We start from the raw sequence: 15936 nt of genomic DNA, 5'->3' as shown, positions 1-15936 counted from the left end.
AAGCTAGGTGGGTCTGCATGTCAGATGAGCAGAGACCAGGTTTTCAGAAATTGAGGACGTTCTCACAGATTTCTACTGGAATCTGTTGAACATTCACCTCTTTTACCAGTCTATCTTCCAGACTATGATTAAATGTCAAACTCCAGCTGCTGGGTCAATCTGAACCTAGTCTGATAGTGGTTTGAACAAACGGCTGCCTCATGATTTGCCAGGATCCTAAGATGAGTACAACTATTACCTCCAGCCAGCCTTTGGCTGGTAATTGTCTGCAATCCTGATGTGCCACAGGCAGCTGCAAAGACTGGAATTACTTTTGTAATCTCATTCATACCTTGTCTTTCAGTACTTGGGGCTTACAGCACTATTATCTGTGGACATGCTTTGATATAATTTATTTTGTTTTGTTTTCTTACTTGGCACAGCTTCCTATAGTAGAGCAATATTTATAGTATTAATTGACATACTCTCACCAGCATTAATTTCTCTGTAAGTTATAAACTGCTTTCCCTTATGTGTTCTCAGAGGTATCTATAACTTAGCAAATTTCACATAGTTTTCTTCACTTGTGTAGTTTCACATCAATTAACAGAGCATATTATATCAGGAATAGATGAATCCACGTTGCTTCATTTTGACAACCACCCAATCCAGTGGAAATGAATTGTTGCATTAGCTACCATATGAATTATTGAGAATTCCAGAAGAGAGAGAATTATTGAAATGGCAACATGAAAAGTATTCATGTCCCGGGGAGACAAAAGCAAAATGTGTGTAAGCTTACGTGTCTTGCCTTAGAGAAGCTACCCTTCAAACTTCTCAGAAAGCAACCTTTGTTTTGTTTTGGTTTGGGTTTTTTTTCCTAAATATTAAAACAAAACAACAAAAAAACCCCAACAAAACAACACTTTGAGCCTTTTCCAAAAAATAACATATTTAACCTTTACTGGAACTGTTAGAACATATTAGGTGAAATGTGTCTGTGCTACATAGTATAAACAGGAAGAGATTTCATTATTCCAGTGCCATTAAGTCATAGAATCTTAGAATCATATAGGTTGGAAAAGCCTTTCAATTATCTGACGCCACACAAAGTCTGGTGTTAACCATGCCCCTTAGCCCCACATCCATGCATCTTTTACACACCTCCAGGGATGGGGATTGAACCAGCTCCCTGAGAAGTCTGTTCCACTGTTTGATAACCCTTTCAGTGAAGAAGTTTCTTCTAACATCCAATCTAAACTTCCACTGGTGCAACTTGAGGAAATGTCCTCTCATCCTGTCAATAGACACACACACATATATTTATCCTGCTTTGGCTGTGCAGTTGGACTAGATGATTTTTCAAGGTCGCTTCCAACCCCTAGTGTTCTGTGATTCTGTGAATTAAGTGAAATACAACAGTCATCTTTTTTGTTGCATAACATATGTATGCTTTTTTGTTAACTACCCTGTCTGCCTCTTTAGTCGCTGCCATATGTAGCCTCACTTTACACTATGTACTATCTCTTCATTAGAAACAGACTAGCCAAAGGGTTCTAGAGTAGCTGCAGTGATGAATATCGCAGTGGACTTTAGGTTGCTCGGGTTCAGGGAAAGAACTGGTGACTGCCCATGCCTGGCTGGAGAGAACATTTTCCCAGGGACAGTCACCAGGTCTTGTGCAGTCCTGTGGGAAGCTCTGCTGCTCCTGTTACCTGGACCACCTAGAAATGTGCAAGCACAACTTAGAAAATATTTGCCTGAAATCCTTATGATGGTTGTGGCAGAGAACAGCTCTGACAGGGAAGAACAACCCTTGCTAACTTATGCCTGAAACACATAGTCCAGCCTTTTTGCTCCTGATCAGCCACAACCCAGAAGAATTTTTATTAAGGCTCAAAGATCACAGTACTACAAAACTAAGTCATTGTATTTTCTAACGCATTTTGATGTTTTTCTCATGGAAAAATGCAAGTTAGCATATTTTTTGCAAGAAATAAATGGTCTCTGTTTATTTAGATAATCAGGGGTTCCCTTTGCAATGTACCATTTTGTTTATTCTGCCAAAATGTCTGCTTGTTTTAAAGTATTTTCTTCTGTGCTGCATCTAAGTATAAAATAATAAATTCAAAAGGTTATTCTTTTGTTTCCCCACTGCTTTTGTCTTGATGTTACTCTGAAAGATGGGTATGGGGAGAGTGATCTTTGGGGTTCATGAAAAAAACCCAACCAAACAAAAAACACCCCAAAACCCCCCAGAAAACCAACAACAACAATTCAAACAAACAAACAAACAAATTTAAAAACCACAACAAAACAACACAAAAGCTACCTTCCCTTCACCAAGAGGAAAGTTCTTCTTCAGCCCTTTCTTAGTGAGTTGCTCTGCTGCTTCATCTCCCTGTGGGGTCTGCATCCTCTGTACCTCTCTTAAGGTCTGGGATGCCTTCTACTGTCAGAGGTCTGCTGTCACTTAATTTGTAAATAGGAAGCTCTGGTCCATGTAAGAATTAGCAAGCAATTGAGACTAGTGCTGAGGGCAGCTGCAGGCATTTTTCTTGTTCCTCTTGGCCTTGTGGTAGAGCAGTCTCACCTTCTCCAGCTTTGCCCACCAGTGTGGCTGATGTCAGCTTCCAATAAAAAGTGACATAACCTCCACAGCACCTTTATCAGATATTTTTATTCAGAAGGTGGTTTCCTATCTGTCATATTGCATGGTCTGTCATTTTCAGAAGCTGAAGGATGTCCAGGAATGCTCCTGACCTTAACTCTATCTTAGCCTTGTGTATCAGAAGGCTGGCTTGTAAGGATGAATAGTGGCTTTCCAGAAATAGGCTGAGGACTTGGAGATAAAGTAGTCTTTCCACCCTTTTGATCTTGGGTAGCAACATTCAAAATTGTGACCTGAGAAATCATTTTCTTCAAGACAAATCCATGGTGGGGTTGCTCCTAATTTGTATTCTGCTAGGACTGCAGCATCCATGCAGATATTTCAGCCTAGGAAGCTCTTTTACCAGTGACAATACCCTTTGGGTAACTGGTTTAAATTATAGGACTTTATCAATAAATTATAGTCTAACATATTCACTAATATAACATGAGTTTTATAGGTAGAATTGTATTCTGCTACCTAGGCATAAACAATACCTTTTTTTCTAGAGAAACTGTCACAACCAACCAGTGACTGATCATTTTCTTGTTGTAGACAGCCTACCTAAGCCATTCTCAGGGTTCATAAAATATTTAAAATCATGTATTTGGCTGACATACAATATCAACACAAGGTACCTGACACAGATGTCAGTAAAAATAATTTAGTAACTGGATTTTCAGAGGGATTTGGTAATCAGTGTCCTACCTTCTTACTACCTGACTTAAAGGAATTCTGAAAATGAAATTACAGGATTTTGTAATAATCTAATTAAGACATTTAGAGGGACTCCTGTGTTGCTTTCTGTTTAAAAATAAAAATGAAAAGCAGAATCTTTCCTTATTTGGAACGTATACGAGAGCAACCTCATAGAAAAATCATTAAATTTTGTTAATGCTAATTTAAAATATTTTTATATGGTACTGGGGAGGCAATAATAGCAATATTTGAGTTTGTGTTTACCCATTCAAGAAATTTGGGGGTTTTGCAGATGAATGGAAAATACAGGAAGTAACTATTTACAAAACTGTGCTTTCTGTTCACTGAGCCTGAATGTATATGTGTATATATATATATATATATGTATATATATTAATTACAAGGTATTTGACACCTCTTCTTCAACAGGAAACTAGAGAAGATGTGCAGCCTTCTTCAGACAATATTCCCAAGACAAAAAGCACAGCTAAAATATCCCTGGTTTTATTAAAGTGTCATTTGGGAGCATTAAAGATTATTTAGATGGCTTTTTCTTCCCTTCAGACAGAAACCGCTTGAGAAAAACTAGGTAGTTGTCAAGAATTGTCACTACAGCTTTAGAGGAGGCATTATCCATTAGTATTTGGTCAGTTATCTGTGATATCACCTGCCTGATGAGGGTCGTTTCTCTCCTTCTGCTTTCAGTGGCTGTGTTCCCCAGCACACAGGCAAGTCGAAGTGGAACAGCAGTTGGGGCAGTGTCCTTGTCCCACCCCAGCAGCCACCCCTCCCCAGGACATAACGCACAGGGTAGTCCTCTCCATCCTCCCCCTCAGTTAACTCTTCTCTCAGCCATGGACTCAGAGAGGTAAGACCAGCCCCTGCTTTTCCCATGCTCAGCCTGGGGCAGGACTACCTTCATATCTTCCAGGATGGGTGGAAACTGAATTGTCAGTGTGTAGAAAATCACTGGTGGCAGCCCTCAGATAACAACTGCTATGGATATGGGTTTACATACGGAAATTAATTAAAAGGGATTCCATTAATCCTAGCCTTGGCAGGGAGGCTTTCTATCCATCTCCCTTTCAGAGACTTCCTCCAGTCCTCTATTGATCTCCACCAATGGCCTGAGCAAGGAATATTATATTGGCTGGGACACTAAACTTCAGAGGAGCCCAGTCATACCTTACAGAATGAGAGCCTTGAGATTCATGTTTCTGTTTACTTGTGGTAGCAGAGTCATATTCTGTCACTACTCTCTCAACATTAAGTATTTCTTCAGGATTTTTTTTCTTTTCCCCCCCCTTTTATTAAAACCAATAGATAATGAAAAAAAAATCAATTCATTGGATATCTTGATTTATATTCAGGATTTATTTTATGCTAGCTGGATACAAACCCCTTCATCTATGCTGTTTTCATTCTTTTAGATATTTCAGTGTTGTGAAAGCAGATTGCTTGGAAATGGTTTCATATTTGTGTTTAGACACACTAAAACATTTTCAGCAATCTTAACAATTATTTATATATTGTATGGGATTGTAGATCTCTACTTAGTTCGCTGAACCAGAGGTCTACCAACTCATGAGACTGAAGAGGCCTAAGCAAATAGATTTTCAGTGGAAAAGTCAGGAAGATAAACCATCACACAAAATATTGAGTTCTTATTGTATGCATATATGGATATTTAAACATTTTTTGTTTATGCATTTTTCAGTGTTCCAAATGATAAGTTGCTGTATTTCATTGATGTATTTCATTTCCTTGAGTGACAGAATTGCCAGTAATTTGGAGAAGACAAAGTATCTGATTATAAACCTGAAAAGAGCATTCACTAGATTTCAGTTACTGATAAATGAGCATAATTTCTTTGGAGGAAAGCAGCACTCATTCTGTCTTGTGTCAGGAAGGTGGAAGAATATGATAGCTTTGGGAATTGATAATGAAAATACTTTTGATTTAAAACAGCATGTGTGAATTCAGCCAGTTCTGGAGCCACTGAAAGTTGTTGAGATGAAACATACCATTTCATGGTGATTTGAGCTCATGTTCAGTCCTTCCTCCCCACTCTTGGCCACATAGTCCTGACGTTTACCCCTGACTCTGTCTGCCTGTGCAGTCTCTGAGGCTTCCCATGCTTTTGGCCAGACATAGAGGCTCTTCCTTCCTGGTCTAGTTGTCTTTCCAGTGTGTGAACTGACCAACATCCATATCCAACAATTGTGAGACCATAAAGTGACAGGCAGGAACAGATCAAAGGTTGTTACAGGTACAAATTTCATTATGAAAACCAGTGATCTTCTCGTTAGCCCATTTCTGAGGCAGTTACTGGTGTAAGACCATAGCAGACACATCCTTCAATGTGTGCGAGGTCCTGCACCTGGGTTGGGGCAATCCTTACTATCAGTACAGGCTGAGGGATGATGTGATAGAGAGCAGCCCAAGCAGAAACGAACTTGGTGGTGCTGGTGAGTGAAAAGCTGGACATAGGCCAACAATGTGCACTTGTAGCCCAGAAGGCAAATTGCATCCCTGGCTGCATCAAAAGAAGTGTGGCCAGCAGACTGAGAGAGGTGACTCTACCAGTCTGCTCTAGTGAGACCTCACTTGTAGGACTATGTCCAGCTCTGGGACCCACAACACAAAAGGGGCATGAACCTAATGGAGTGCATCCAGGGGAGAGCTACAAAAAATGATCAGAGGGCTGGAGCATCTCTCCTATGAAGACAGGCTTAGAGAGTTGAGGTTGTTCAGCCTGGAGAAGAGAAGACTTCAAGGAGACCTTATAGCAGCTTTCCAATACCTGAAGGGGGCCTACAAGAAAGCTCAGAAGGGGCTATTTAGAAGGGTATATATCAATAGGACAAGGGGAAATGGTTTTACACTAGAGAAGGGTAGATTTAGATTAGAGATTACAAAGAATTTCTTTACTGTGATGGTTGTTGGAACACTGGCGCAGGTCACCTAGGAAGGTGGTGGAGGCTTCATTCCTGGAGACATTCAAAGTCAGACTTGATGGGCCTCTGAGCAACCTGATCTAGTTGGAGATGTTTCTGTTTACCCATATGTGAAGCTACTTTGCATTAAGTGAAAAGGTTTGGGTATCTTCATTTAAGTGGCAATGTAAATTCAGAAATGCAAAAAAAATCATCAGTGTTGGTTTGATTACATAACATGCAGTACAAATTAAGGGAAATGTTTCAGAGAAAAACAAATGCAGCATTTGCATTTTGAATGTAATATAGTCCACTTGCCCAGTGCCCTGCGATTGGGCTGTTGTTTACACCACGTCATTGGTTGATGATAGCTGTGGAAATGAGGACTAAATAAACCAACAATCAGCATACAAGGTGCCAGAGATGGTGTCTTTGAAAGGCATGAATCACCCTATTTATCCCAATCTTGTCATTGAGAGGACTCCAGGATTTAAAGGTGCAAGCAGGGAATTTGTTTTCCCCCTGATGTGTGGTCCCTGATACAGTTGTGCATGCCTCGGGTCATTCCGGAGGTAGAACTGGCTGCCCAGTACTCTCCTCTGTGACAGCCTGCATTGGTTGACCTGAAGCTGATCCAAGCTGGCCTGGCTGCTTTGGGGAATAAAGAGCAGGTCATGTATTCCTTTGGACAGGAGACTCAGCTTTTTGAGTGGCAGAAGCAGAAGGAAATAAGCACTTTCCCTAATTATACAGGTACTATGGGGTAGAGAAATAATTACAGAGCTTCTTGTGCAGCTTTCTCCACACAGGTGATGGAAGGGAGAGCGTGGTCTTGACCAAGCCTTTTTAATGTGAGAAACAACCACACAGGAGACACATCTTACAATACTTTCGTTCTGTATACAAAACTCAATGTACACAGAATACAAGTCAGATAAGAGAGTTTGGATCCAAGAAGCAACTTAATTTATCAAAGGAAAGAACATGCATTATAAAAAAGCAGATTTACTTTTTGTTTTTTTTCAGCTCTTTGGTACTAACTTTCAGTGCTCCCCTAATAAGAAATACTGCAACTATTCAACGAATGTACCTGATAATAGTACCCAAATATGTATGCATTAAAGGGAATATTTACATGCCTTCCTTTTCACTTATTTTTTGTAATAAAAGAAGATATGAGCATTCAAGGAAGCTGGAAAAAAATCTAATTAAAAAAAATTAAAAACTGTCTTCAACTGTTATGAGGCCACAACAGAACTTGTCAGGTGAACTTGGTGTTCCAAGTGGTTTTTCACTGTTCTGTGAATCACAATTAGTAATATGTTCATGAAGTATGATGCATCCTAACTTGACAGGAGATCCTAGAGGCTATGTGTTATGAATAAAGGGGTGATAAGGTGAGAAATTAATAAAAATATGAATTGTTAATATGTCTCCGCCTCCCACATGACTATATACAAAACTTATTAAAGATTATAAATGTTCACTATTTGGTTGAGAATATCTTCAAAATATAGGAATGGTTACAAATAATTTGAGAACAGTATTTGAGAAAGATAGATCCAAAAGCAGTAAATTACCCCACTAACAAAAGGCAGGGATTTCTCAGAGACATTAGAAATATATCAATTACTCACAATGCTGCTGGCTGATTGTGGAAATTCCTCTTTTGTCTCTTTTTATCAGGAAATCCTCCTGAACTACTTTTCTGCTTATAATCCATGTGTGTGTGGTGGGCAACACCCAAGAGAGAAGGGCCTCCTGCTCTCTGCTCACCTGTTTTGTACAGCCAGCTAATTTTTGTCAGAATTGTTACCAGACAAAGGCTAGAACTGATAACCATCATTTCTCTGCTTAAACATGCCCAAACATGCCCCAAACATGCCCCAAACATGCCCAGACTGGACCCTACATGGGATCTGTGGCTGGCAGGACGCTTGGCTTGAGGGAAGGGCCCATGTGAAATCCACCAATCCAGCAGCCAAGGTGGGTTCAGAAGTAATGAGTCTTTCAAATTCTCATGAGGAAAAGGGAGCACCATAAAAAAAGCCTCAGGTCAAGCAGAGCTTTGAGTGGTAATTCTCTTGCTTTCCATCTTTCCAATCAGCTTGAAGAGTGACAACTTGATATCACAGTTATAATACCTATCTCAATTGTCTTGGATTGCAGTGACAGTTCTGCTTGGTGGGAATTTTAATTAAAAAAAAAAATCTGTACCACTCTGTTCTCACTATTTACACCACCTACAAATGAACCCATTCAGCCCTTTGATGCCCCGACGATTCAGCACAGCCAGTTTTTAAATCAAGGAGACTGGAAACACTTGAAATTCTATATGAAGAAGGACCTTGTAGAAGAACCAAATGCTAGAGTAAAACCTTCTTTTCATACAGCTCTGACCAGTTCTGGTCATTATAAAACCCCCATACCTGTGCCATTTTAATTAATTTCATCAATTTCCATCTTGCTTGCTTCTAAATCTAATCATTGCCCAGTGTGACATTTCCTATCTACTCTTGGAAAAGGAGAGGCTATTTGGTGGCTCCAGAAACTTTCCTGCTCTGATGGTGTCCAGCAGACAGAGGAGAGGGTACCTTTCTGCAAACCTGGCTGATTCCAGGTTGCATCACTTTCACAGCTTCCCCACAGTCCTTGATGGCATTTTGGGCGGGGGGGGGGGGGGGTTAGAAGCTGGTCCTGGTTTTGTTTCAGAAACAAAATTAAATTTGCAGTTTTCCCAGTAACATGCTATGATTTGTTCAGGGACAAATGTGGACTGAGACAAGTACCACTTTCTCTTGTGTTAGGCAGAAGGGAAGTAAAAGTAGATAACTGTAGTCACCCATATTCATGAAGTAGCTTGTAAGTCATTATAAACAATGCTAAAGTCTACTAAAAAGGATTCCTGTCTGGCTATACAAAGTAGTGCATTATTATTGGGAGGATTTTTGGATGTTAAATAAGGTGTGAAATCTGCAAACCTGTGCTTTTCACTTTTAAAAAAAAAATCCTTTTTCTTTTTTTTTTTTTTATTAAAAGGATTTTTCCACTGTGGCTGTCTGCTAGTTAAAAGTGGTTTTCAGGAATCAGTTTTCACAAATTAATTTTCAGAACCCAGAGGATAATAATTTGTGATTTTTGAAATAACAGTAATAATAAAAGATCACCTATGCATTGAATTTAGTCTCTGACAGCAAATAACAATCTTTCTCTGTCAGTGCTATACAAAATACTATCTCCATTTCATACTCAGAGGACATAAAACCAGGTAGTTGTAACATTTTTTTTAAAAAATTGGATATTTTTATCACAAAATGCTATTGATTAATCTTTTTTATTATTATTTATTCTTTAATTTATTGTGAAACAGGTACATGCTTTATTCTTATTCTTCTCAGTATATCTTTAAGTCTGCAGTGCATCAGTTACCTGGAACAATGAAATATTTGACACTTTAAAGACTCAGTGACTTAGTAGTGATGTCTTTATTTCCTCCATCTGCATAGCATATCTGAAATAATACATGTGTTTATGAAGTTTATATCAAATCATCACAAAGCCCCACAATTCTCAAAGAAAACTGAATAGAAAGTAAATCATCCAGAGTTCATCTTGACACTTGCTATGCTCCAAATGTAAATCACACACGTACCAGAAATGCAGTAAATGGGTTTCAAATCAAGTAAAAAAAAAAAATCATGCAGATATTGTGTGGGAGGTAATGATTCTGAGCTGCAGCATGAGAATTCTCAGGTGTCTTGGGTTTACATGCAGTTATAACCCCTATGATGTCCCTATCCAGAGGTGTTCTGTCGTGCCACTACCACAGTCACACCACCTGCTGTATTCAAGGTGAGATTATAGCTTGCTTACCTTTCTGGAGGGAAACCATTCTTTATTGCTAGGTTAAAAATCTTCATCTGATATAGTGAGGTCCAACTCAGGAGAACAAGGGACCAAACCCACACTTTAGCGTCCTGTCAGACTATGTTACGTGCAAGCACTATTCCCTCCAAGCAGCAGCTACTGAGCAGAGTCACCACAGAGAAGGGTAGGTAGATGCTCTTCCTTAGCACAGGCCTACAGCTTGCTTTCAGGAGTGGAAAGAGAGGCTGATCTGTATGTGGATACTTGTGGTGGGTTAAAAATTCTCCCCCACCATTAACTTTACCAGAATAGCTCAGTTTGGAAGAAAATGGAGCTGTATTTATAAGCCAAACTACAATCTACAGTGGAATGCAATGAATATGTATACAAACATTTACAATATTTACAGGCATGTACAGTTAACAAACAGCACACAGACCCCTCCCGGGCCAAAAGACCAGGGAAGAAGCTGTAATGGCTTCCCCTTCCATGCCTCCCCCTAATCCTCCTATACAAAGGAAAGAAAGAGAAGAAGAGAAAGTTAATAGCAGACAAAAGAAAGCAGTCAAGGTCAGCAAAGCCTGTTAGTATCTCCCCAGCAATGAAGCAAGAAAAGAAGAAGAGAGAAATTGTTTTGGGAACCAAATCTTATGGGAGATATCCCTCGAATGGAATTGTTTAGAATAATCATTATTTTCCTTTTCACACCCAATAGTGATTTATTTACATTTTTACAACTTTCTGCTCAAGATCTGTGAAAAATTTTGAAGGCATAGTCTAAAACTACCACAATACTACATGAGTTTTCACTCATCCTCTTGGAGAAATATCCTGACTCTTTTGTTAGCCTTACCAGTTCTTCTCTGATGGATGCAATAGTGGCCTTCAGCAATTCCCAATCCCAGGATGATCTTTCATTTACTAATTAGATACATCTGCAAAAATTACTGTAGCATCTATTTGAAATGTACCTCGAGGTATGCAATTTTGTGCAAATCTAGAAAAATGTTGAGTTACAAAGTCTGTAAGACCTTCATATAAAATCATCAAAGTAGTGTGTATCCTTGTAGTAGTGACACACTTGTGACAGTAGTGACAACATGCCACAGAAGTGGTGAAACTATGTGTCAGCTGCACTACCGAGTTCAGTCTGGATGGTTTTCTTCCTCTGCTGGGCTTGTAGGTTTGTACTTTGAGTCCAGACCAAACTTTCAGTGTGGTCAGACTCTGCCCAACTGGAAGTGATTAAACACCTTCCTTGAAACAATATTATATTGATTTCAGATTGTTTATGTTCAAATAACTCTATGCCTAGAAATCTTTAGATTTCTAGAACCTAAAACCTAATATCTAACACCTCAATGTCAAGTGACCAGAACTGACCACTCACTTGCAGTGAGGAAGGACAGTAATTCATTGGCAGATACAGCTGATGCAAAGCCTCAACGAGAGACAGCTGGCAATGCCTCAGAAATCAGGTCACTCATAATGTATCTGCTCCCATTAAGACTTAAAATCTGACACAGAAGTTAAAAGGAGTTTTCTATGATAAGTGTGAAATCCAACCTTTTGATTTTCCTGTTGTGAAATCTAATGATATGTCACCATTTGAAAACACATTGTCTGTGTTTCCGGGCTGCACACTGATATTTTGGAAGTCTATATCTATGCAAACTGCTAAACATTACAGGAATCTAAGTAAAGCAGAAACAGTCTTTAACTCTCCTCTGTTGAGGATTTCGAATTTTCTCAAATTTTCCATTTCCAAATTTCTAGATTTGCTCCTCTGGCTCCTTCTCCTCACCATATCAACCCCCAGAAAATTTCAGTTCCACATCACATGACACAAAGACGGACTCCACAACCTTCCCACCTTCAACAGCCTGCAGGAACGCCTCTAAAGACATACCGGCCAGCCGCAGACCCGTCTTTTCAACCAAATAGCCTCCACATCCAAGGTAAGATGGAAAATCTTCATCAATGAAGCTGCTTGACACTGCTGTTTGTCTTCCACTTAAGTGCTTCAAGAGGTGGTGCTGGTATTTTTAAGGCACCTTTCCTTTCGAAAGACTCTGGGACGTAACCTTCAGGACCCTGCCTTCAGATATCATTAAAGTTCTTAGCTAAATGTTAATCATCTTAGTGTGGAGTTATGGGGTTTTCTTCAGACTGATTTTCAGAGCTGTTGTTGAAATACAACTGCAAATAATTCTTTGATGGTCTCTGCTTTTGATTTTCTGATATTATGCTTCTGATCCCTCCTGACTTTACAGGCTTGTTGTATGTTTTTCCACTGATGGAAGTAGTCTCTCTAGACAAAGGAGTGAGACAGGACACTGAGTCATCTCCCAAAGTTCGTGAACGTGAAGAGCAGAAAGGAAGGTGTCAGTACTATTATATGAAGGGTAGAAAGGAAGGTGTTCTTCTTACTGTTCTAGACCACATGTGAGAGAATTTGAGCTAGGTGCTTTTCTTTCAGGAGCTGGTGGGCCTGTACACCACTGATTAGTACTAGATCATGACATTTACCAATGGATGTAAACATTGTTGGCTTTCTCTACTCTTTGATTAAAGTATCACAAATAATCTAGGATGAAATTTATTAATATACCGTTTGTTATCATGACATATGTGAAAATACCAGAGCAGGTTCAATAAATTCATAGAATCATAACATGGTAGGGGTTGGAAAGGACCCCTAGGGATCACATAGCCCATCTGCTAACACAGGTATGCCTAGAGGAGGTTGCACAGGAACGCTTCTAGGTGGGTTTTGAAAGTCTTCAGAGAAAGAGACTCCACAACCTCTCTGGGCAGCCTGTTCCAGTGTTCTGTCACCCTCACAGTAAAGATGTTTCTTCTTAAGTTCAAGTGAAACCTCCTGTGTTCTAGTGTGTACCCATTGCCCTTTGTCCTATCACTGTCTACCACTGAAAAGAGCTCAGCCCCTTCCTCATGACATCTGCCTTTTAGATATTTATATGCTTTTATAAGATCCTCTCTCAGTCTTCTCCAGGCTAAAGAGCCCCAGGTCTCTCAGCTTCTCTTCATAAGAGAGATGCTCCAGTCCCTAATCATCCTTGTGGCTCTCCACTGGACTCTTTCCAGTAGTTCCCTGTCCCTGGGAAGCCCAGAAGTGGACACAATATTCCAGGTATGGCCTAACCAGGGCAGAGTAAAAGGGGAGGAGAACCTCCCTTGACCCGCTGGCCACACTCTTCCTAATGCACCCCAGAATACTGTTGGCCTTCTTGACCACAAAGGCACATTGCTGACTCATGGTGAAATTGTTGTCCACCAGCATTCCTAGCTCCCATTCCCTAGCATATGGGACATGAAGGGATCAGGTTTGCCTTCTTACTTCCACTGTTCAGTACATTTTACTCAGTTCCTTTCTTCACTGAGTATTTTGACAGGGACTCGTATTCCAGAAATGTGTCCAGGTACTAAGATCTCTCTACCTGCCACCAAAAATTATCTTTAGGTCAGTAGATGACTTTATCACCCTCTTCCTCTCATGGTTATGAGAACTTCAGTAAGTCTAGAAGCTGGAATCACAATCATTTGCTCCAAAGTTGAACAGTCTTCAAAGAATCCTGCCTCCCAGAAGCTCACAGATCACCTCAGATTATTTTTTTCTCTACACAAAACTTGCACTGGATGTGCAACTCCCTGTCTGTTTGGGCATCTTCTCTTTAGGGCAGGCCAGATCAATGCTACTGTGTGCCCATCTCCCCTTCCTACAGTCCTATGAGGATTGAAAAGGACAAAAGACAAATGTCATTCAAAGCATTATAAAAAGAAGGCCCAACAGAGACCTTCATCTTGGCAATTGTAACATATGGACTGAAGCCCCATTCCACATCCAAATTTAAGATAGAGCTTAATGCTGTCTTCTGAGGGAATCAAAAAATGGGTAACTTCAGGGGCTTGGCCCTTAAACCCCTACCTTACTTAGTCCTATGTTAGCATTACTGTGTTTGCTGCACTGCCCTGGAAAGATCTGTATTGAAAGTAGACATTGCTGACAGCAATTTATATTACATGGAGATAGCAACTTAAAGTTGCAATTGTAAAGATCTCTGCACTTAAAGCCAGAAGGAAGACAATGTGGGCTGAATTATAATTTATGGGGTTTGGGGAATTTTTTGAAATGAAAGATATAATGCATTGCAATACAATAGTCACATTTGGGTATTAAATGCTCTTTCAAAGACTGATGAACCTATTGTTGTCATAAGAGGTATTTTGTCAGAATGTGCTTCCTCCAACGTGAGCACAGCTGTCTCACTCCTATGTGCTACACTGAAAGCTTTTTTTTGTCCTGAAAGGCTTGCCTGAACTCTCCCTCTCAAAAGCAGATTTTCAAGAGTTCATGGTCATGTTTCCCCAGCAGCAATAGAAAGATTGCCATCTTCCTTGGTCACATCATTATAATGCAGAAAAACACCATGGAGTTACCTCACAGCCTGGACTGTTTGATATAAAAAGTGTCTGTGGGAAGCTCTGTTAGTTTCTGTCTCCTGCAGTTCATAACCTGTCTTTTCAAGATTTAAAGTGCTGTAGCTATAGATACTTCAGCTCAGTCTGCTACCAAACAATGGTGACATTTTTGTCTCCGCATGTAGCCTTAAACTTGTCAACTCCATTTAAATTTGCTGTACCGACAAAGAAAGGGTTTCATTGCCCAAAGGCTTTTTGAAGAAAACAAATTCTAATCAGACTCTTACTGAAAGCCTGAGCATCTTAAAAGGTTGTGGAGATCTCAGAGATTTTTTTAGAAAGAAATGGTGTAAGAGATGCAAGACTGACAAACCTTTTAAATCTAATAGTTACTTGTGAAAATGCTTTTCAGTGGAAGAATATTGTCTACAGTTCAGATGTCATTATTTGTTCTGAGTGATCTTTAGCATCAGATACACAGTAAGGTTTTTTATTGTCTTTGTTAATATTATATAATAAATATTCCCTCTCCTTGCTCTTGTCAAGTTAAAAATTTCCTTTGCTGTATGAAATGTTGGTTAGACAATTCACTGAGCTACAGAAGGAAAGCTCTTATTTTCTCTTCATTAGAATGTAATGTCATTTATTGAAATACCAGATGTAGCATATCTGAAACTATTCTGAACTGGAGACTGGAGTGGTGATTTCACAGTTGAACAGTCTTGTACACCATTGTACAATGTGTTTTGTAGACAGAACAGAAGATAGTACCAGTCCCGGAAATCTTCAACAATTGGCCCAGGACCTGTATTGTACTGGTGAGTCTTTTCAGCCAAGAAGAAATACAGGGATCTCAGTTAGAAGTATCTGAAGACATAGCATATAGGCAGCTGGAAGAATAAGGTGTTGTTCTGAGACAAGTCAGAAGAGATGCGTAAGGTAGGAAAGGAAAGAACAGCAATAGGAACTCCTTCACAGTGAGCAAGCATCTTGTGCTTATAGTATAAAGTGAGGTAAAGCTCCCTTGTTCATGGACATAGCTGTCTTGATTTTAGATGCTTCTGTATGGTGAACAATTTTGCACTAGAAACTTGACTGTCCTTTGAAATTGTGCCAGCTGAACTCATTAGATAGCTGATGACCAGTGCTGAGTGAGTAATGGAAGAAAAAAACACATACAAAAGATTCAGTTAAAAATAAAAAAGGTTGCCATTTCTTTAAAAAAACTGTTAGCTGATATGCGTAGCTCCCCTAGTGTATCTATATACACAGCTCTAGTAGTAGCAGTTCTCTTTTAATAAAAAAAAATCAGATTTAAATAAATAGGAACATTTCTAGTTTTTCACATTTGTAAGTCAGTCT

At 39.5% G+C, this 15936-nt stretch overlaps 1 protein-coding gene across 1 annotated transcript in view; it reads left to right on the top strand.

The window, feature by feature from the left end:
* The window catches only part of GLIS3 (GLIS family zinc finger 3), a 174613-nt gene that overhangs the window by 147893 nt on the left and 10784 nt on the right, over positions 1-15936 (top strand). Inside the window, exons 7-8 of the mRNA XM_054398070.1 lie at positions 4034-4196; positions 11908-12089. Of these exons, the coding sequence (XP_054254045.1) occupies positions 4034-4196; positions 11908-12089 (345 nt within the window). The remainder of the gene's footprint in view (positions 1-4033; positions 4197-11907; positions 12090-15936) is intronic.

The sequence above is a fragment of the Indicator indicator genome, chromosome Z (assembly GCF_027791375.1).
Source record: "Indicator indicator isolate 239-I01 chromosome Z, UM_Iind_1.1, whole genome shotgun sequence".
Taxonomy (NCBI): Eukaryota; Metazoa; Chordata; class Aves; order Piciformes; family Indicatoridae; genus Indicator; species Indicator indicator.
The sequence above is the reverse complement of the archived record's forward strand: the minus strand, read 5'-3'. Positions and strand labels throughout refer to the sequence as shown.